This window comes from Chiroxiphia lanceolata, chromosome 5 (assembly GCF_009829145.1).
Source record: "Chiroxiphia lanceolata isolate bChiLan1 chromosome 5, bChiLan1.pri, whole genome shotgun sequence".
Lineage (NCBI taxonomy): Eukaryota > Metazoa > Chordata > Aves > Passeriformes > Pipridae > Chiroxiphia > Chiroxiphia lanceolata.
This window is the reverse complement of record NC_045641.1, coordinates 62,793,329-62,815,525: the sequence shown is the minus strand read 5'-3', so window position 1 is coordinate 62,815,525 and position 22,197 is coordinate 62,793,329. Positions and strand designations below refer to the sequence as shown.

At 42.3% G+C, this 22,197-nt stretch overlaps 1 protein-coding gene across 13 annotated transcripts in view; it reads right to left on the bottom strand.

Moving 5' to 3' along the window:
- Positions 1-22,197, bottom strand: part of CACNA1C (calcium voltage-gated channel subunit alpha1 C) — a 433,056-nt gene that overhangs the window by 46,880 nt on the left and 363,979 nt on the right. For 11 of the 13 annotated variants that reach the window (XM_032687962.1, XM_032687963.1, XM_032687967.1 and 8 more), the window contains one exon: positions 11,082-11,165. In XM_032687962.1, coding sequence (XP_032543853.1) covers positions 11,082-11,165 — 84 coding nt within the window. Of the gene's footprint in view, positions 1-11,081; positions 11,166-11,816; positions 11,901-22,197 lie in introns of all 13 variants that reach the window. The other 2 variants (XM_032687965.1, XM_032687969.1) reach the window with 1 other exon arrangement.

Genomic DNA, 22,197 nt, shown 5'->3' with positions numbered 1-22,197 from the left:
GACCAATGGAGCCGGATGGAGACTAGACCAGGAGCAGTTTTTTCCAGGAAGGAAAGCCAGTAGCCTACCAGCTCTAAGACTCTGCATGCAGTGTTGCCAGGGTCCATTCTTTGGCAAGCCCAAAGGCTCTAGGACAATGTAAAGATGAAAGAGCCACCTTGTGCTTTGATGAAGGTGCTTAAAGAGACTGTACATGATGTTGAAAACAGGTGAAAGCTCAGTCTGCCTTGGTTCAAAAGCACCAGGACTGTGGGTTGCAAGAGAGTGTAGACAGAGGTGAACTGGCAGCCCCTGTCAATTTTGTACAATGAGTCTTTGCTCAAAGGAGGATATACAGAGATACCAGCAGCCCAAAGAGAGAATTTGTTATGGGCCATTTGACATTTGTAGCAGTTAGTATTTAACTCCCAGACTGTGTCTTTTCATTGCCTTTTGAATTAGAAAGTTATTTAATGTTGATGCAGAACATTTCCTAGGAAAAAAACCAGCCTACAGACTTGTATTGGTTTTCTGTATGTTCATATGGGATACAATAAAGCCTATGAGCCATTCAGGGATTTGAAATGCCAATCACAGGCACTATCAGGAAAACATTAGAGGTGGTCATGTAGAGACTGTGGATAGATCTTACAAAGCTACTGAGCTACATTTTTTTTTGTTCTACTCATCTTTCTAAGAAAAAGTTATTATTGATTTGATGAATTCTTTTGTTAAAAAAAATGTAGGGATAGTTGAGATGATATGTAATGCTCACTGTGTGATTTACTATGGTTGTCTGGTCAAACAGTTGAGCCTCAAATTCCCTATCTCTAAATATCAATTTATTTTAGTGTCTTTCTATTAACAAGTATTTCTTTACAGCTGAGGTATCTTTGCCTTTATGTCTGTTCAGCTTATGAAAAGATGCCACTTAATCTGGCTTTGGGTGAAGGAGATTTTCTCCCAGTCACTCAGGTGAGGTGCAGCAGGCAGCATTGCTGACTGTGTTCCCTGAGCTTAAAAGTGGATTTTGAGAGAACAACTGAGATGTGACCAGCTGGGATGTCCCATTACTCTGCAATAGCAATTAGAGCCAGTCATACTTTTTGGCCATCAATCAGCTGACCATAAGCAGCAATCCAGTCCCTACAGCTGGATGCAGCAGGGAATGGGCCCCATTTAGCAGATGTCTAGGAAGATATATGAAGCAGAAGTCATTTTGTTGGCATGTTGTGCCAGACAGTCTCCACTAAGAACAGACCACTGAGGAAAGGTAGGAGCACAGTCATTTTAAAAACAGATGTCTGGCAAGAAATAAAAAAAACAAAACCCTCTTATGTTTGCCTGGCTGGTGCATGTGAGTGTAGGGGGAGCAGAGCAGGAGCTAAATAAGGGTGCTATATTGAGTATATTTGAAAGGGTAAAATTAGTTTATATGGGTTTACCTTTGATTACAAATCTGTCTGGATGGCAACATTCTCTTGCCTCCCAGCAAACCTCCCACAATCAGGTCTTTATGAAGTCTGTGCATTTGGGTTTGCAGACTGGTGCCCATCAACATGCTGACCTGCTGCCAAGTGCCTGGCACAAATGGCCTCTCAAAGGGGAACAGCCCTTCCCCTGGACTGATGGTGTCTTGGCTGAAGGCAGACAGAAAAAAATCACTGATACACTAGGCAGAGGGGAACTTATTACTGTCTTGCTGAAAACTACCCCTAGTGCTCCTGGGAATAGGAGACATGACCTCTGCTGCCCAAGTATTCAGCAAAATTTGGGGAAAGTCACTGGGGAGAAGAAGATGGTGGAGAAGAGAAAGTTAAAGAGGAAAACAAATAAAATACTTCTGTGTGTCTCCCCTTCTTCCATCACCTTCATTGCTTTTTCATTGCAACCAGCAGTGCAATCGGGAACCAGTTGGCATTTCTCTGAATATGCGTAATAGCACAAGATGGTGCCTGCAATGAGATCTTGTAGAACCGATGTTTAAAGCTTTTGTAATTCGCATGAAGAACAGAAGCTTTTGCAGCAAAACTGCATGAGCAAAATATAGGGGACTGTGCCCTCTCTATGACTGCAATCTGCATGTGCAGAACAGCGACGCTGGAAAATTCCTTGGGTGTTCTCAGCAAGGTGGGTCTTAGAAAAAGGAGAATTAAATGCCAGAAGTCATCCTTCACTGCTTCAAAGAATTGCCTGAGATGATAGAACTAGATGGATTTGAACTCACCTGAGCACCTTTTTGACCATCTTCAGGGTGCTTAGGGAGCAATCATTAATTAACATTAATGTATTCAGAGACCATCTAAGGAATCAGTCAGAGATTTTTCTATGGGTTCATATAGAGATACAATCTCTATTAGAGTTCAGGGAAAGTTAAAAGAAACTTTTGCTAGGCAAAAGGAATGATTTATCCTGGCTAGCAAGCCAATGGAAAAATATAACTAGCTGGGGGTAGCTCTAATGTTTTTTAATTTGAGCGTTTTAACTAGCTTTGTGGAAAAACACATTGGAATTAAAAGGAAAATGAAATATAGCTCAAATATAGCTATAATACATCACAAATGTTGATGCCAGAATGTTGTAGTGTTTTTTTGCTTCAAAGTGTGATAGATGTGATAGAAAAAATGACAAGTAAAATTAAATACTGGTCGGAAAATCTAGATCTAGGCTTTTTAAAGAGCTGTTTGTACTGAAATGTACACTTCACACACTTATTTCATTTTTGAACCAACACAGGACAAGATCTGTGGTTCTTTGTGTTTCTACTATTAGCTATTATTGTTATTGTAACAATAATTTAGGGTCAAATAAGAAAACAGGACTTCTTCTCTAAAGGCCTTGAAATCCACCAAGTTTTTGGGTACGTGAAAGCCTGCAGTAATTAAAAGCACAATTCACTCCTCAGTGCAGTGAGTAAGACACTGTGGCCCACCATTTTAAAGAGCTCTAAACATTTTCACTTAGAAGGACTCCAGACAGGTTTGTGCATCAACTCTTACACCTATAGGGCTTACCTAAGCTTCTTTTTGCTGCTTTCACACTTAGCTTTTAAGAATTTGTTCTCCTGGATTCTTTATCTTTCCGTATTTTAATTAATTAAAATGTGAATGGTTACATTTTTCCAGTAAAGCAAATATATTTTTGTGCTACTCTTAAGTCTCCCCTGCATTAAAAAGTATTCTGATTATTCCATGCACCTGGAACAATGTCAGGAGCCAAGTCTAACAAGTAGTTTTCTGGAAACCACAGTATTGAGGTATTTCCTCAAAACTGGGTAGTATGAAGAGTCTTTTAAAGTGGGAACTACCTGCCTCCTTCTTATGGTGCTAATATTGCTCGTAACAGCTCAAATACTCAGGTAAACCTAAGAAAAAGTCATTTGTATTTAGTATCCCCTTTTCTAAAAAAAATACATACTTTTTTCTGATTGTCCATATTTCATATAGATTTTCTTACAGAAAAAGTTGTGCAGTTACCAAAATCACCTCTTTGAATGGGCAAATCACATTATGAACTCTGAAAATGCGCTGAGAATACCAACATTTTAGAGACAAAAGAGGGAAAAAAAAAAAAGAAAAAGAGGCCCCATCTTCATGACAAATATATACATAAATAAAAACAAAATAACCCTGTTCAAACATGGTTGTGGTCAGATAGTCATTCCATACTTCTTTCTCACCAACACAGGGTGAAAAATGTGCATTGGAATTGTTGAATAAGCATAGGAGGTGATCAAATTCAAATCAATCTAAGCCTAATCCAGGGAGGAGTTGTTTAGGGCATCTCTTTTGATGTTCATCAAAGGGAAAACAAAGCACTAGTATTTGCCACTGCTACAGCTCACAACCATGCTTCAACGTGGCTTCCTACACACAGAAGCTGGGGCCACCGTGGTGCATTACCTGAATTATTCTAGTGATAAAAACACCACCAGATACATTAAAAAAAAAGTAAACTAAATCCACCCTCCCCTCCCCATCAATTTTATCAGTAGTAGTTGTTCCAAAAAGAAAACAAGTCACATATACATACAAATACACGCACACAGGGATAGCTCAGGACTACGTACAACTTCTAGGGTGGCAGCAGTAAGGGTATGACAACACGAGATGTCAAAAGAAGCCACTGTGCTTCTCCAGCCCTTTGCTACATAATTTGGAGGCCTCTGCTACCCAGATGGCATTTGAGAGAGAGAGAGAGAGAGAGAGGAGAGGGAGGGAGATGTTTTCTGCCTCTTCCAGAAGGTTTGGGTAAATGAACTTGCACGTTCTAGGAATTGCAAAGATTTGTGTCCAGTGGCAGCTGGTGGCCAAAATCTGAGCAGCAAAGGGCGTGGAAGCGGAGAGAACCAGACAGGCAGAGAAAGACAGACAGACACAGCGACAGATATGAATGCCAGTCCCAACTGAGGTGCAGGCTGGATGTATGTCGTCCTTCCACCGATCCTTGCTCCCATTGTGGGGGGGTGTGTGTACAGGGCTGTGCCGCAGGGCTCGGCCGCTCCAGTCCTTGCGCAGGCGGAACGCCCGGGGGCAGTTCTGCCTGAGTAAGGACTGCAGGACTTAAGCCACTGGTTCTCTGCCTTCAGACACATTGATTGAGGGTGAAAACGAACTCGTGAGGTTTAGTGTGGCTGGAGACAAGGGAGAGGAAAGCAAGGGAGAAAAGGAAGAAAGGCAGGGTGTGGGTTAAAAGGGAGAAGTGCAGGAGAAGGTGAGAGGGAGACTTAAGTATAGGCTGTCAGATATTCCAAAGAATGGGAGCAGGAGCCCATGGCAAATCATATGAAGCCTCTAGACACCAAAAGCAAGATGACTGTAAAAAAAGGCCCTATGCACCTGGTTTAAGCCTGAGCTGTTTTAGTTCAGAAATAAAATAGCCTAAATAAGAAATCACTGCACAGGTCTCCAAGACTTGGGAGCTGAATGCTTTGGTATCTATCTGGCCTTACTGGATCAGTACTCAGGAATCAATCAAGCTGCAACCCTCTGCTGACTTCCTATCAGAGACTGAAAACCTTCTCAGAAGCACAAGATATAAAGTACTCAGCTCTCCTGATAGACAAATGCCAAACCACTACCCAGCAGGCTTGGGCACAACAGATCTGACTGATGTTTTTTAAGGGAAGTAATACAGCAAAGTGGGGTTTGGGTTTCTCTAACCTTCTTCCTAGGGGTGCTACTTCCTGAAGAACCCAGGTCCTATGTCTCCCAGATGCTACCATGGATCAGACCACACACAGCATTGCACTCTCCTCCTGCCACCTCTCCCATTAAAAAACCTATCATTTCCATCAACCCTAAAACCACTCACAATGTTCACTCTTAGGAAAATGTGTGCTGCTACAGTAGGAGGGCATCTTAGGTAGGGAAATACTCCATTATTTCACAAAAGCCCTCAGGTCACCCTATTCCTAACAGTTCTCATCTCATAACCATGCACACCTCCCTGGCTCATCACATCTGCTGTATTGCATTGTGTACCTGTCACAGGTAACTCCTCCTCCTCTCTACCTCCTGCAGTGTTCACAGACACACTCAGACATGCAAGTATGGCCACGGAGTGGAAGAGGCAGGATGGACACCAGTCCAGATGGTTTGCTCAGTCATCCTCATGCACTCTCAGACACAGCTGATGAACACAGAAGTACCCACACGTGCAGACACACTCAGTGGCACTGGCAGAAGCCCTCAGAGACAGGTTTGCAAGTAAGCACAAATCCTCCCCCTCCCTGACATCCTTTTGAGACAGACAGACAGACAGACAGAATCAAACACACCACATCCCCACTGTCACTGGTACCTATGCTGATGCTCCAGAGACACACATGCTCCCACCTGAACATGCCTCTGTAACTCTCACACATCCACACGCCATGAGCTGCCCACTGCAGCTGGATTGGCAACCCCTCAGCTGGCCACAGGGACTCATCCAGCTCAGTGGGCTCTGCTGTGAGCATTGCTTTGATAGCAAACAAAGACTCAGGGACACAGTATCTTTGGTCTGACACTGGCAGAAGAAAGGACGAAGGAAAAAGAACCCAATGAACCAAAACTTTTCTCTCTGGCTGAGGGGGAGGAGGTTACATTTACAGCTTTCCCAGTGGCACAGGGCCTGACCGTTTTTCTTTTGTCACTTTGGGCACTGTAGCACAGAGCACAAATCAAACTTGATTTTCCCCTTTGATACAGAACAACAAACAGTAATGAGCCACTTCTTTGCCTGGAGGAGGGGACAGCAGGCTGTCAGTCAGCTTTACAGCGCTCAACTCCAGGCTGTGTCTGCTGATGTGGAAAGGAAGGAAATGCAAGCCTGTGCCCAGGGCTGCTTCTGGGATGATATATTCCAAATTTGCTGGCTTTTATTCAACTCCTATAGCATTTATTTCCTATTATAATAGATAGCAATAATTTTTACCATCTTAATGTTTTCTTTGAAGGAGCTTAAAGTGTTTTTTAAACTCTAATGACAATACTTTCTTAACATAAGCAATAATAACAATGTTCAAGTCACTGATGGGAAGACTGAGGTACAGGGATGTAATCGAAGTCCAAGGAATCCACAGGCCCTACATACCAGGCCTCATATATTATATCATCTTTCATCTTACTCTCCAAAAGTCATTCTTGGACTTAAAGAGAGTTGACACATGGTCTCTGCCTTGGAAGTTCTTTTTTTAGGAAAAGATTAAAAAAGATTAAAAAGTCCTCCTATCCCTCTTCAGTCACTTAAGAAGTGGCTTAAGATTGCCCCAAACCAGAAACATTGAATATTTCCAGAAAATTTTGAAAAAAAAAAAAAAAAATCAATCCTTATTTTGTGGCTAGGAAGTTAGTTGCGCAACAGTCACCGAGAGCAAAGCTCTGAAAATGCAGCTTCAAAGTCAGGCAATTTAAAAGTGAATTTGGCAGAAATTGTGCCCCTTTGAAGTTTTTAAACCCACCAGATTTTAACCTGCTCTGTGCCCTTGGCATTTACTCAGTTGTATGAGATGCCTCTCCATGTGTCTGGGGTGCTGGCTGGGGTTCCTAAGCTGCAGTAAGCAGGTGGGCCCAACGTGATGCAATTGGACTCATCGCTTGACATATCTCCAGACCATGGAGTTGTTTTAAGTGAAAGCTTCCTAAATGACTCAGAAATGCTGAGGCAACCCGGGAGCCTACCTCACAAGCACATGCCTTCTCGCTGTTTCTGAACGCACAGCCATGCTAACGAGAATACGCTGAGCTTGGCATGCAAGTGTTCACTCACCCCCAGGCATGCAGATGAGCATGCCTGCATTCAGAAAACTCTCAGGTACAAACACCCATCCCCACAGTAAGACAGTCACATCAGCTCAGAAAGCATGTTCATATTTCTCAGTTACACAACAACTCACGTGTCTCCATCCACAACTGTTCACAACACAAATACATATGAAATACGTATGCTCACATACACACTCTCTTTTCCCCACACATGGATTTGTGCCTGTACACTCTCCCATGGATTTGTAGCCCATACACAGGCATCCAAACACACTCAGGAACATATAGTACAACCAATGGAGTGCACAGACAAAGACCCACCCATGCACACTCACATATATCTTAATGAAGGTTTTGGTCTGGGAAACTCCTTTTCGAGAAACAAAAATAAATGTCAAAAGGAAAAAAAAAAACAAACCACCAAAAACAGAGCATGGGGAACTGCAGAAATAAAAGCAAGCTCATACCTGCACACACACTGTGGAGGCTGACAACCAGTGTTCCACCCCTGCCCCCCAACTACAGCTGTGGCAGCTCTGCACCTGCTGGGTTTGCTTCCCCTGAATGCAAATGTCAGATGAACTTCACAGAGAGTTCAGGCTTACGTGTCTGTGACCTGTGCCAGGAGTCTCCATCTTCCCTAACTGACCAAAATGAAAACTATCCCTTCTCTCCAAGAGCAGCACCTCCCAAGACCCTACCACAAAACACTCTTCAGCTTCTAAAGGAGCTGGGCAGAAACATTTTACCTGCGCCCGACTGGTCTAAACATCTCCTATTAGTGGAGCCGATTGGCATTTTAGGGTTTATTGTTTCTTTCCTTTTCAGACTCCAGGTCTCTTGGAACAAGACAAGACAGTGTACGGAAACACACGGCAGGGTTTGCTCAAACCCACAAACAGCAAGAAAGCAACAAGCTCCTGAGGAGATGGGAGAAGTGTGTCTGATAAACTGCCTCACACTGCTTGGGAAGGTGACACCCGTCCGTCCAAGATGGGCTGCTACTTCCAGAGCCCATTTTCTACAGATGTAACATATCAAGTGCTGCTAGCAGGGAGGGAATCTGACAGGACAAACCAACATACAAAACATTCTCTTATTCAATAAGGGTTACAAGTGCAAAGGGATTTCAGAACATTTCAGAACAAACTCCATCCATAGCTGCTGCTTATTTAACAGTGCATCAAAAGACTGTGCAAGTTTTTAGTAACAAACATTAGAAACTAGTAGCAAAGGACTTGCCTAGATAAAAAGAGAAGATTTAAACATGCCAGGTAACAAAAAGACGTGTGCAGAGATCTGTAAAACTGTATAGAAGGAAAGGATTCTTTAGAGGAAACAGGGGGAACCATCACACAATGCTCTTCATAGCCCTTACTAAAAGAGTCAGGGCCACCCCTGCTGCCTCCTCAACTAAGACAGGAGATGGTTGGTTGGACAGACACACGTCCTTATTTTTCAATGACTTCTCTAACCAAAAACTGGATTCTGGGCCTTGGCTGAGATAAACTTGAATTTAGACAGGGAATGGAAAAGGGAGGGAGCCTTGTCAGTGGCAATTAAGCACACCACGATGGACAGCCCTGGAGACTGAAGATCAGAACAATCAGGAGCAGCATGACCGTCTCGACAAGATGCTGAGAATGAATATGATTTATACTGCTCAAATGTAGTGTCTGAGAGCTGGGTGTCTAGACAAACCTAACAAATCTAGACACTCACCAGTCAGTGGATGGGCACCTCCAAAGAGCAATTAATTTCCCCTGTCACAGACATGTAAGGGGAGGCACCAGTGGGTCTGAGGAGGGCTGCGTCTCTCCCCACCAACAAGAGGAGGCCCTGCTGACTGTCCTTCTCTCACACTGTGGAAGTTTAATGGGATGCATATCAAAGTGTCCTAACCCATGATGTAAAAAGTTCTTTAATTTATAGGGAATTATTGTGAGTTTATTCAAAAGGATAAATGGATTTTCCCTGGATTTCTGCTCTATGACAGACCTCCATTTATTTATCAAAACGCAAGGATTTCCTTCCTTTCTGCTTGGAGGACTTTTGTATGGATTCAAATATATCAGTCAGGGAAGTCTTGTTGATGTTTAGTATGATTCATCTCCAGCTAACTGTACTTATTTCCTCCATTACCATGTACAGTTCTGTCTCTATGGATGAGAACTGAAATTTCCACAACCTGAAGGCTATTGCCAGGTTCCCTATTTAGTTTTCTTGTGACAAGCGTAGCAGAAAAAAGGCTTTAATTTCATTCTTAAAAATTAACAACTTCAACCAACTGACCATTGTAACTTTTCCCTACAAAGTCAGCCTAATCCTAATATCTATCTAGTAAAAGGGTAACCAAAATAGTTTACAACATTCTGTGGGAAATGTTGTAAACAGCTTTTTGTGTCCAGAAAGCGGGACATTTAAGAGATATGAAATAAAAGTTCCTTTTCAGTTAGAAACTATTTTCCATTCTCTCAAAAAACAAGGAAAATAAACTAGTTTCAAAAAAAAATAGTTTATTTATTCTAAATCAAAATGTTACAGCTTGAATAAGTGTCCCTGCTTCAGAATTAAAGAAAAAAAAAGAAAAAAGAGGTTGAACAAAAATTAATCTAGAACCAAGATATGAAAATATTTTATTTGGAAGTTTTTTCAAAGTGTTGCCTACATTTTTTCTCTAAATACAGCACTGAGTGAAAACTATGCTGTCACTTTTCTGCTTGCAATGGATTGCCTCTACAGTACACAACAATTCCAAGCTGTAATATTTATTCAACAGCCACATAATTTTGAAAATTCATGACTAATTTGCTCTCCTCTAACATTTTTACAGCAATTTTTCTTCAATATTTCTATTTGTCTGGCCTTTATAAGCTGGATATTTGAGTGCAATTTTTGTCTGTGCTCATAAATCCATCATAGTCTTTCTTTTGGGAATCTCTGCGTTTCCCGCCTGTCCTTTGTCTATTTATCCTATAATTCTGTATCCATCCACCTCCAAGAAAACAGACAGAGGAAAAGATTTGGCTGATGTGATTTATGCCTTGAACATCAGATGCTTATTTCAGTCTCCGTGGCTCACTCAATCCTTCACCTGTCTGCTGAGATGGGCACCAGTGGGGCCAATCAGTGTCAATTGTGCCGGTGGAATTTGAGAGATGGAGCAAATCAGGTTGCAAATCCCCCAAAAAATGGGTTGGAACTCTAGCGCTTTATTTTTCTTTGGTATTTTGGCTTTGTTTTTATTTTATCTACCTTTTTTTTTTTTTTTCCTTCAAATTAGAAACTGAACATTAGGAGAAGGTTCCTCTAAACAGAGGTGATTTGGTCTTTATTTCTTTTGGAGGAAGCCTGAGTGAGGAGGCACAGGGAGTATTCCTGGTTTGGTTCCCGCAGTTCCACCTCGAAAGAACTGACCTTTATCTCTCTGTGGGGTGGAGAGTATTGAACTGCCATGGGAAGCAAAGCATAACACTGGGTAGACCAAAGTGCTGGCCTGGGACTATTCTAGCAGCTTCCCATGGCACAAATAGCCTTTTCACTTACACTCCACGCTTCCCATCACTTTTCCTGCTATACAGTTTAATTCATGCCAGGCGGATTATGAAGGGAAGAAAATGATGCAACAGTCAAAAAAGTCCTTTAAGTCGTTCCAAAAATTAAAACAGAACCAAACCAAACAAAAAAAAAAAGAAATATAAAAAATAAAGAGCTTCAAAACTAAACAAGAAGTTCTGAAAATAAAAGAAAGGAGAAAGGGGGAGGGGGGAAAAAATAAAATAAAATAAAAAGAACCCGGGAAAGGCAAATGAATGTTAGAGCAGGCACGATCATGGACAGACGCCAGCTACTTACGTTCACCTCGGTGATTGCTATATCAACAATGCTACCCACAACAATCAAGGCGTCAAATGTATTCCATGCATCACAGAAATAGTGCTGCATGTGGCAGAGAAGCCAAGGAGAGAGAGAGAGAGAGAGAGAGAGAGAGAGAGAGAAAGGAAGGAAGGAGAAGAAAGAATGAGAGAGAGAGAGGAGGGAGAGAAAGAGGGAAAGGGAGAAAAGAGGGGAAAAAAAGTAAAAAGTAAACCAAAATGAAATAAAAAATAAACGAAACGAAATGAAACAAAAGCATGAAAGAGGGAGAGAAGAGGAAAAAAAATAAGAAAAGAAAGAGGTTACGTGGGCATATTAAATAGTCTCTTACCACTCTATAGTATTGGTTGCTCAAACCTCTGTTACATTTCACATGATGGAGGGTATCAACAAAAGCCTGGTTAGTCAGAAAGTTACACTCAAACATGTCTACCTTTTGGAGGGAAAAAAAGCACACACACCCCAAACTCTGTGCGCTTTCACCAGTCACAGCCTTGGGGTGAGCTATGACAAGTGAAAAAGAAGGAGGCATTTCCCCCCCTCCTTTTTTTTTCCCTGGGAGAAGGAGAAGGACGACGGCAAGTTCAATAAAAGCATGACTAGAGGGAAAAAAAACAGAAAACAAAAAGAGAGAGAAAAAAAGAGAGAAAGAGAGAAGGAACGGCAGAGGAGGAGGAGGTGGTGGTATCCTGGGGAGGGTAGAGTAATACTCACATTAGTTTCACTGAGAATGACGTCTATAATGCTGCCAATTACGATGAGGAAGTCAAAAACATTCCAAGGATCACTAAAGTAACCCTACATAAGGAAGGGGCAGGCAGGATGGGGATTAAAAAGGAATGTTAGACAGACAAAAACAGTTCAAAATTACCATTAGAATTACTGCCCTGAGACCTCAGGGGGTTTTCCTCTCAAGTCTACTTGTTGCGTCTCAAGCTGTAGCCCAGGCCTGGGTTCCCTGACTTGAGTGAGCAGCCCCCATTCAGCTAATGTGATGCCAGGGCAGTCACTCCTCCTCTCTGACTCTGAGACAGGGGCTGAAGGGAAGTCATAGAGATAATTTTGAGCATGGCTGCTCACAGGAGCCAGGCTTGCAGGACCAGCTCCTCCAGATATCTCGATTTCTAGCAACACAGCACCCTTCTCCATTTGACTTAGATTCATCTGGTGGAGAGTACAGGAATGGTGTCATACGGTTCTCTCAAGAAATGGATCCCCTTATGCCAGTGTGAGTATCAATCCACCAGTCCACGTTCCAGATGTAAGGCTCTGTCCACAGGGAACAGCTGGCTGCTGCGTCACAGTGGAGGAGAGGGCACAGTCGAGCTGGGAATGTGTTATTTAAATCTCACCACAATGTGTATTATGACAATCATTAGCCTAACGTTTTCTATTACTAATGCTTTAGCTCTTGTCTTAAGAATACAGAGCAGGACTGGTATTTCTGTTACTCTGAAAGCACGTCTGCACCACAAATGAGGGTGTGAATGTAGCCTGGCACATCCCGGCAGGAAGGGGTAAGAATGGGAGCAAAGCTGGCTTCAGCATGTGCTCAGAGCAAGACCTGTTGCTCCCTCATGTCAAAGACAGTGCTCCAGCAACACTGTCACATTAGCTGCCCAGGACAAGCTACAGCAGATCACTCCAAGGGCTATCTTAAACATCCCATTGTCCTAAGCAGAGTTCAGGAGATGCTAATCAGCACTGCTTACTATCCCCATCCTGCATAATTTTTGGCTGGGTAGGCTGTAAGGATACAGGATTCTTTTGAAAAAGGTTCTGTTCAGCCCAGAAGATGAACTTCTGTATGTAAATTTCCTGTACAATGCCACAAGCAAAGAAAATTTGTCTTCGCTCACTGAACACCTGTGCCAATCTCTTCCCCTTGTTCTGCAGTCTTTAAAGGAGACAAACATACAGAATCCTCCATAGTCCTTTGGATTTGTGTTTGGTTTTGTTAGCATGGGCTAATCTGACCTCCCTGTTTCCCAGCTGCAGTATGTCTCCAGTGAGACTGAACCCGAGCTGCACTGTGACTACTATTCTTAGTCAAAGAGTCAGGTCATGGGTAAAGTGTGAGTCTGTGTTCCCAGGCAGTCTTGCAGAAAGCAAAAAGGAGAAAAGAAAAAAAAAATTAAGAAAGAAAGAAAAAAAATTATCTCAGTACTGGCACTGTACAAAGTGAGGCTTGGGAACCTCAAATTACTGTGGGTTCAACCATCACATGGAGCAGGCACTGGTAAAAAGTGTCTTTCTAAGTCCTGAAACACTGCCTCCAGGACACTTTGAGACTCACAGTTATGAACAGCATTACACTTGGGGCAAGGAAAAAAAAAAAAGAAAAAGAAAAGATGAAGCAAAACAAAAAGCCACTGCCTGGCTGGTTTCACACCAGTGAAGGGAGTTCGTAGAGTGGACTTTGAAATCCTCTCCTCAAAACCAGGCTTCATTCTACAGCCTGTTCTTAGCAGTTCTGCACTGGGAGGAGTAATCATCCTAGGGTTACACATTACTACACAATTAGCTACAACAGGGAAGAAGGAAATAGGAGCAAAAGCAAATTCAGAGAATATTATTATTCAGTGTCCAGCCTAGAAAATACACAACAAATATTAGAATGAATTCAGCGGTGATGTCCAGTATCATTAGCAATCAGAAGGACCTGGAATAAAACTGTAATTAGACTTCACCAAGAGGAAGGGGAGGGAGAGAACAGCAGATTAAATTGTAGAGGCAAACGCATTTGGAATAAATAGAGGACAGACACAGATCATACAGAGTTACAAAAAGTGCCTTTGCAGCCTGATGCGACCTTGGCAAACAGTAAACTTGCAGGATCAAAGAACAGAGTAGAAGACAACAGACCCAATCCTTCTGCCCCTGTCCATGTGCACAGTCCTGCTGAAGGCAATGGCACTGCTCACATGTGTTCAGTAGCATGGTTCTCTTTTATTTCCTCTCAAATGCATAGTTTAGGAATTATTAAGGATTTCAACAGTAATTTAAACGACTCAAAAATCCCCAGAGTCTGGTTTTGGGCAGTTACAAATATAAAGATCCAAAACATGTTGTTTAGGTTTTGCTCATGAAAATGATGACTTTTAATGATTTTTAAGTCTGTGGGGTTTTTTGCTGTGATTGGCATCATACTGCAAAGCATGTTTTTGGTGTAACCAAATTCATAATTTCTTTTTGCTGAGCAGCTTCTTTTGTAGAGCCCAATAGTCTTTGCTGCTGGTGAAAACAGCATTTGCTGTTGATACAAAACCCAGGTGACAAGCAGCATCAAATCCTGTCCTCAGATGAACACCAAAGCCAGTAAATTAAATATTGCTCCCAGCTGTAGTAATACAGCCTCACTGGATGCAATGACACTGCACTGACAGAGTTGGCACATCTCAGGAGAGATTCAGGCCTGGAAAGAAAAGGTCCCTTATATATTGCCATCAAAAAATAGCTGCTTTGGACCTTTGTGACACCACGGTGTATCTGGAGTCACTCTGCTAACTTCAGTAGTGTTGCTCCAGATTTACATAGGAAGCTCTTTCTCCTGGGATGCTCTGCTGAATCTCATCAGCCAGTTCCTTGCTTGAAAGTCATGGGCTTGTCTGCTCTGGAAGCCCAGAAAGAGCATTATCGTGGCTGTAAGGTGAACTCAGAGAGCTCTTCCTCCTGTAGGAGCCTTCCAGAGAGGAACCATGGATATGAATGCAGTTTTACTCAACCCCACATCCAATATACCAGTGTTGAATTAAGGAAACACATGGATTTTAAACCCTTCCTTTCCTCCTCACCTGCTCCTTCTGTGTTTCAAACAGAAGGGTGAAAAACAGGAAGATATATTTACAGTAAGAGAGCTCAAAGAAACAGAGAACACAGACGCTTCATTTGTGTGGAAAGGTAATGGGATCCTTCCTTGAAAAGCCACCCACCCTCCTTAGAGACATTTACCTATGAATGGCCATGTGGTTACTTAGCTTTGGCTCAGACCTCATAATCTTGTCAGGAGTTTTGAGTACATATCAGGAGTGAACTACAGCCCTTTGGGACTTGCCTCCTGTGACCTCAAAGGACCTCTTCAAGCCACATTCCTCACTGGAGTGTACCAGGGTGGCTAATGAAAGACAAGCTGAATGAAGAAAGAGCTTTCACTCTAATAAAGAGGTTGTATTTCCAAAATATTTTTCCCACCAGAAAGTTCTGTATACTTTTCCCAAGAGGGTGGAGGTCTGACTGGAAATGAATTGATGGCACTGTTTGTTTTTGCAGTACAGGAATTTAGAGTGTAATACCATATTTTACCCTTAAAGGGAGATGCTTGACCCTGATTTAGCTGTATAATTGCATGCCACATAATGGCATCCTCAGGGGTTTATTGGTGAATGGTAGTCACCCTCTCTTGTGGGATGTCTTTGGAGATCCATGAAGCTTTTGGGGAGAAAAGAGGACAGAGAGAGACCAGGAGGATTGGACTGAATATTCAGAAAGCATGAAATAGCTCCACCAGAAGAGCATATTTTTTCCCCACTTTTTTTCCCCCCAAAGGTAGCAAATGATAGTGTATCACCATATGATCAATAAATTAATGAAAGACTGAGCATAAATATGCAGTAGCTGACTGGAATGGAATCTCATTTGTGCAAGAGGAGCAGACATCGTAACATTTCAGATTGAGTATGCCAATAATTTTTAGGTCTCCTAGTTGCTGAGATTATCTACCAAAGAAGCTAAGGTTTGTTTTGGTACTTACGGAGGCATTGAAATCTCTGGACACCATTTCTGTTATTTTTTTGTGAATATGAGATCCTAAATGTGGTATCTAAGAAGCCTCAACAATAGCAGGGAAAATTGCCCACTGGAGTCTACCTGAAGCTCAGAGTCACCTGGGGCCCATAATAAGAGTATGTGGTAGCTGAAGTGCTGTGTATCTACACTGAAGCACAGAAATCCTCAGGGGAACGGTGCTGTTGAGTCATGGTATCAGTTGGTTATGAGCATCCAGCCTGTGGGATCTGCAGGGCCACTTGTGTGTTAACTGATGCGTAGTTATTTATCTGCTTAGTCCCAGGTTTTCATTTCTGTCTCTTATGAGGTGGCTGCCAAAATTTAACAAAACCCTCTGAGAAAAAAGTCTCTAAAGATGAAGGGCACAGCAAGGTCAAGGCTGTTCACTGGGTGGGATCTGAATGTAGGTCAGATGGTCCCCAGTGGAAGATGATGTTGCAATGTTATAGGAAAAAAGGGAAAGACATGCATGCATGTATGTATTTATGATATAGAAATGAAGCATTGAGGAGGAGAAACTAAGACATACAGAAAACTATGCAGCCTAAAAGGAAAGCAAACTACAGGAGAACCTTGCTACCACTTATCTGAAATAATCCTGCATGCTAAAACAACAAAAAGAAGCATCAATCTTAATCAGATGGAAAAAGTATATAGGAAGGAGAGGAAGGGGCTGATACCCTGGCATACCATGTGATTGCTTAGTGAAGTTTTCCTGTTGATTGCAAAGGGCACCAAAGCAGACTTTGCTGGTGATTTGCAAAATGACGTGAACTGCTAGTTTGGTTGATGGTTGGTTAGTATGTGAATTTGTATCTGAAAATGCTGCAGGCTATTTGAAGCTGTGAGAGTCGGTTCTCAGACTTCATTAAAACACGCTTTCCCTGAAAGTATTTTTGCAAAAGAGGCCGTTTCATCACAAAACGGTATAGAATCAAGCGACATTTACACACTACCATGACTCTTGGCACAACCTCTCACAGCAGATTTGAGGGATTTGCGTGTATCCTAACACGCAAAACAATCTTATAAAGCTACAATAGCTCCTGACACCGAACAGAGATGTGTGTCAGATGCAAATTCTGTTATGCTAAAATACCATTTAGCCATAACAGCAATCAGGAAGATTAGCAGAACCTAACAGAGAAGGAATAAAGCGGAGCGTGCAGCTGCTTGGAGCTCCTGACAGGCTGCAGGAAAACAGCATCTATTTGCATACTATCTATCATCTCTCATCCACTGATGGATTAATTCTGAGGCACAGAGTCCCTGCAATTCACCTACCAGTCACTGTAATGAGTCACTGCTGCAGGGAATTAAACAAGGCCCCCCTGTACTCTGTCAAATCTTTCTGTAGACAGGGAAAGAGAAGAGGAGCTTTTCATCTCTTTAGACTGTTCTGAAGAAACTTCACAGCTCTCTGCTTATTCCATAAGAAAACAAGACCAACTTGCAGACCAAAGTAGATACTCAAAAACATTGATATTTTCCTTTGTCCCCCATTCTTTTTCATGCTCTCTCTCACAATGAGGGCATTGGTGAAAGCAGACAGGTGTCCCTTGAGGTCTGAGGGCCTGCTTGAATATCCTGAACACAGAAAGAATGGAGTTGGAGGACCTGAGTGGCTCTGTGATCTGGAAAAAGATCTCAAATGGTTATTTCTAGGTCACTGTGACAAAACTGAGGTATCTTGTTACTGACCACCTTGAAGTGGACACGTTCTGATTATTGTTTGAGATCCTGCAGGTCCTAAAGCAAACTATGGGTTTCACCTCTACTTCTAGTGAACAAATATCTCCATCACAGGAAAAAACCCCACTGCCTGAACCAAGGTCCTCAAGCTACCATTTGACAAATCTCAACATTTATGGAGGCTGGAACTATTGAATCTCTTGTGTCAAAACAGGTTCTTTTTTATGGTCTCCACACCTACTGATAATTGACAATGTTGGAGGAGTCATGCCTGGAAAAGACTGTATCATATCTGATCTGTGAACTAAGATTTTCATTTCCAGACCTTGCAACCCAGTTCATTTCACCAAAATTGTATTTTCTAGATGGTACCATGAGTCCCTCCATGCTCATCTACATAGACTCATAGAATGGTTTGGTTTGGAAGGAACCTCAGGGATCATCTAGTTCCAACCTACCTGCCATGGGCAGGGACACCTCCCACTAGACCAGGCTGCTCAAAGCCTCATCCTGCCTGGCCTTGATCACTTCCAGAGTTGGAGCATCCATAACTTCTCTGGGCAACCTGTCTAGTGCCTCATCACCCCCATTATGAAGAATTTCTTCCTAATACCTCATCTAACCCCACCCTCTTTCACTCTAAAGCCATTCCCCCTTGTCCTGATACTTCGTGAACTTGTAAAAAGACCCTCTCCAGCCTCCTTGTAGGCCTCCTTTAGGTACTGAAAGTGGTGGCACTTGGTGTCACAGTTATCTTACATCTCTCTGTACTTAATTTACTGTGAAGTGGCTGGTAGTACACAAGCTGTCAGCCATGGGGAAGGCTTGAAGTGAGGCATTATGGTCCCAGGTCCTCCAAAGGCTGGGAAAGAAGCACGGCAAAGACAATATGGAAGCATATTATGAAAGCATCTCTTAGACATAGCAAAGATTGTGCTTCAAGGTAACATGCTGAGAAGGCCTGAGGAAATCATAACAGTAAAACATGCTGAAGCTGGATGATTCAACCAGTTGATCCTGATGTAATTTTTCGGCCTGGATTGCTTTTAGCTGCATTTGAAGGAAGGGTGAGTAATGCCTCAGAACAATAATGCCTAAGGCCTCTTTGATATAAGTGCATGAAAATGGAGGCAGAATAGCAGGAAGCTCTCTTACAAATTTTGCTGTCTACTTATAAGATAAGATAAGCATTCCTGACCTTCCTACAGGTATATTGTGGCACAGCAATACCCTATGGGGGATTGGGCCTTCTTCTTCATGAACAGTAAGCACATTGCTATCATTTAACAATTACTGCCCTTCAGTCAGAAACCAGACTTGTTCCCAGCAAAGAGAAACAAAATCAGCACCAGTTTTACCGGAAAGACTGAAGTGAATGTGATGGCTTGCTACGTCTGAACTGATCGCTTATCGCAGAATGCATTCCATGAGAATTTTGCTGTCAAACTCCATTTTGAAGAAGCTGCAAATGCTTTCAATTTCCAAAGACTCTGGAAGGTCTAGAAAAAGCATGTTTTGATGAGAGCCAACAAATAACTCTTGAAGGCAATAAACCAAAACAGCAATGTGAAAGAGTCCTATGAAAAGAGCTAAAGGATGGGCTTGGCTGCTTAAGATACTCTGTCTTCTATATTTGGACTGACATCCCAGCACAGGGAAGAATGATTCAAAAGAAGTAAAACTCAACCTTTAAGAAAAGAAGTGAGACATTTTCAGAGTGAAGAGTCACTTAATGTTGTGGTAAGATGAGATAGTGGCAAGTAATGGGTGAAGAAACATTCTGAATATGGGGCAGGACTTGGAATAGCTTCCCTGTGTCCGTATGCGGCATGGGAAAAGGCTGTGGACTGCTCAGACATGTTTTGCTGCATGTGTAGTGGATACTGACTGGCAGAAAGACAGAATGTTGAAGAAACAGGGCAGTAGGTACGAGCAATAGGTTTTTGCATATTTTCTTTTTTTTTTTGTAAGTTATCTCCGTTTTCATAAAAGGCTGAATTTTATATGGATTGGAGTAGTTAATAAAATTATGCTCATTATTATTTTATTTTACCTATCAATCATAACTTTCCAAATGAGGATGGTTACTCTCATTTTACTCTTGGGGAAGCAGAAATGTAGAAAACTCACGTCTCCAAGGTCTACAAAAAACTGAAGTCTCCAAGGCATGATAGAGAAATCAACTCTCTCAGACTTCAGTCAGGTGACCATTTGTCACAGAAATGTCACTTTCTAACACGATGAACGGCTCTTAATAGGCGCTGTCTCACAGTCTGTATTCTGGTATCGTTCCTCTCCGAAGAGAAGATTCACATCTGTGAGAACTTTTTGACCCTCTGAAACAACCTCACACAAAGTGATAGAGGGTTGGGATTTTTTGTCTGAGAGTGAGAGCAAGTCACTTTTCCCTGGAACTGTTCCCTTTACATGCTGTTGCTGACGCTGCTGATGCTGTTGTGAATGAGACCCCGGTTCACCATCCCACTGGGCTTTCAAGACTGTGCGAATAATTTTCTGTATTAAATAATTAAGTGTAATAGCTAATACAGTGCTTCCCACACTGTTGCACTGTGCAGTCATATAATTATTTTGGATCATTTATAATGACATTAAAACCCCCAAGTGCTAGACTGAAAATTCATCTGTCATAATGTTGCAGCAATATGCAAATTCTCTGGGTACATTTGCTGTGAAGGAAAAGGTCCTCTATCATTGAAGCTCTTATACAGTTCCTCTAACAGTCTTTTCTGCCTACTGAATTCTCCATTGATCCTCCAGAAAGCTGGAGGATTGCACTGCTCTGGCCGATCAGGGTTAGATATTTCATACATTCTCTATAGAGGATCTCTTTGTGTGCAGAGAATTGCTGGCCTTATCCTCCAAGAAAGAGAAGATCCTGCATTTAAACCACAAAACTAACATGGGAAGCAGCAGATCAAACAGCCCTTTCTGTCTCTCACCAGCTGTTTCTGCTTCCACATGAAATGACAAGATTTTTTTCATGAACAGGGAAGTTTGTTCTGCATACTCATTTCATTCTTGGGGGCACCGACAAAGAAACCAAATGAGATCCACTCTGCTTGTGCCTTTCTGCCAGATACATTTTCCACAACAAAATGGGAGAGAGACTAGTATACTTCATACAGGATGCCAACCAGTGCTGACGAGGAAGACTTTGATGCTTCCTGACCCAGATTCAAGTAGAGGTATGAGCTAGGATTTAGAGTGGAAGTTTAATTTCTCATCATCTGCCTTGTTTCTTGTGTTACATTCACCTACCAAGTGTTTTTCACACTGTATGACTTGCTTAGGTGGAGTCACGCCTATGCCATCTCAGAATAAAAGCATATGCACAATAGAAAAACTTTAGTCTGGCACTACTTTCTTCTCCTTTGAAGTGTTTGGAATGACCAGATTTCCCCTCCCACGCACACTCAGGAGCTGGTGAGGATCTCATCTCAGTGAAATCTAGAAGCCATCAAAGAGGATTCCCAGTGCTTTCACATGATAGAAGAGGCAGTTGTCTGCTTGGTAACTCCTCATTTGTGGCAACTGTTGCTAAATCAACCCCATGCCTGGGTGTTCTACTGCAAATTTTATTTTTCTGTATTAACTGAAAGATTTGTTGTTAGAGGCTCTACTTGATGGGCCAACACTCTGAAACACCAGGATTTGGTTCCTCTTCTTTTAAATATCACTGCATTGCAACCTGTTGGCAGCACAGATTCCTGAGTAGTTTCTATTTAATGCCTGGAATAACAAAACCAGCTGCTTTGACCCTTGGCTAGTGGGGTGTCCTTCCATGTTCTGTGAGAAAGCCTCAAAGCTGAGCTGCTGTGAGAGTGCTGTAGCACAGACTGTGTTACAAGAGGCTCAGTTGCTTCCTTAGCCTCTATTTTCCTTCCTTTTCCTGGGCACATGGGCAGATAGAAATTCTGTCAGGCAAGCAGCATCCAGGAGCAAGTCTCTCCCTGATGACTGTGGCAACCCATCTGTGCCAAACCCACTGGTGGGTCATCCTGGATGACCTGGTCATCCATGTCCAAAATAATTATTCCAAGTATTTCTTCACACCAAAGTCACCTAAACGTGCTGCTCTGACATACAGTACTTCTAGTATTTAATTTCTCAGAAAGGGTTTGAAAAGACACTCATTCTTCCTCCCAGATCTGATATGTATGTTATGCAAAATGCATGAAACTCCTCACAGACAGGTAATCATAGTAAAGAGAAAGGAGAGGAGTGACTAACGAAAGGTTAAGATTTTTTTCCCCCCTTTTCTTAGTTTATTTCCAAAACCCTTGAGGCTGATTCAGCAATTTCTTGAGAGCCTTAGACTGACTGCACACACGCAAGGCAGTGTCTGGTTGGGCACTACAAAGATCTCAGAGATTTCTGGTCCTCTGGCTCCAGCTGGGCTTCTTGGAGCAGCTGAGATTAATTCCAGCTGGGATACTGGTTGTATGGAAGATCCAGAGAAACACAGCAGATATTCAGACTTCATCCAGAACAAAATTTGGGGTGAGAAAGGAAAGCCTTTCTGGGGTAACATGCTGATGCATTTTGCAAGGGAGCTGAGATTAACCCACAGAAGTAGAGAAACGTATTGTGCTTAACT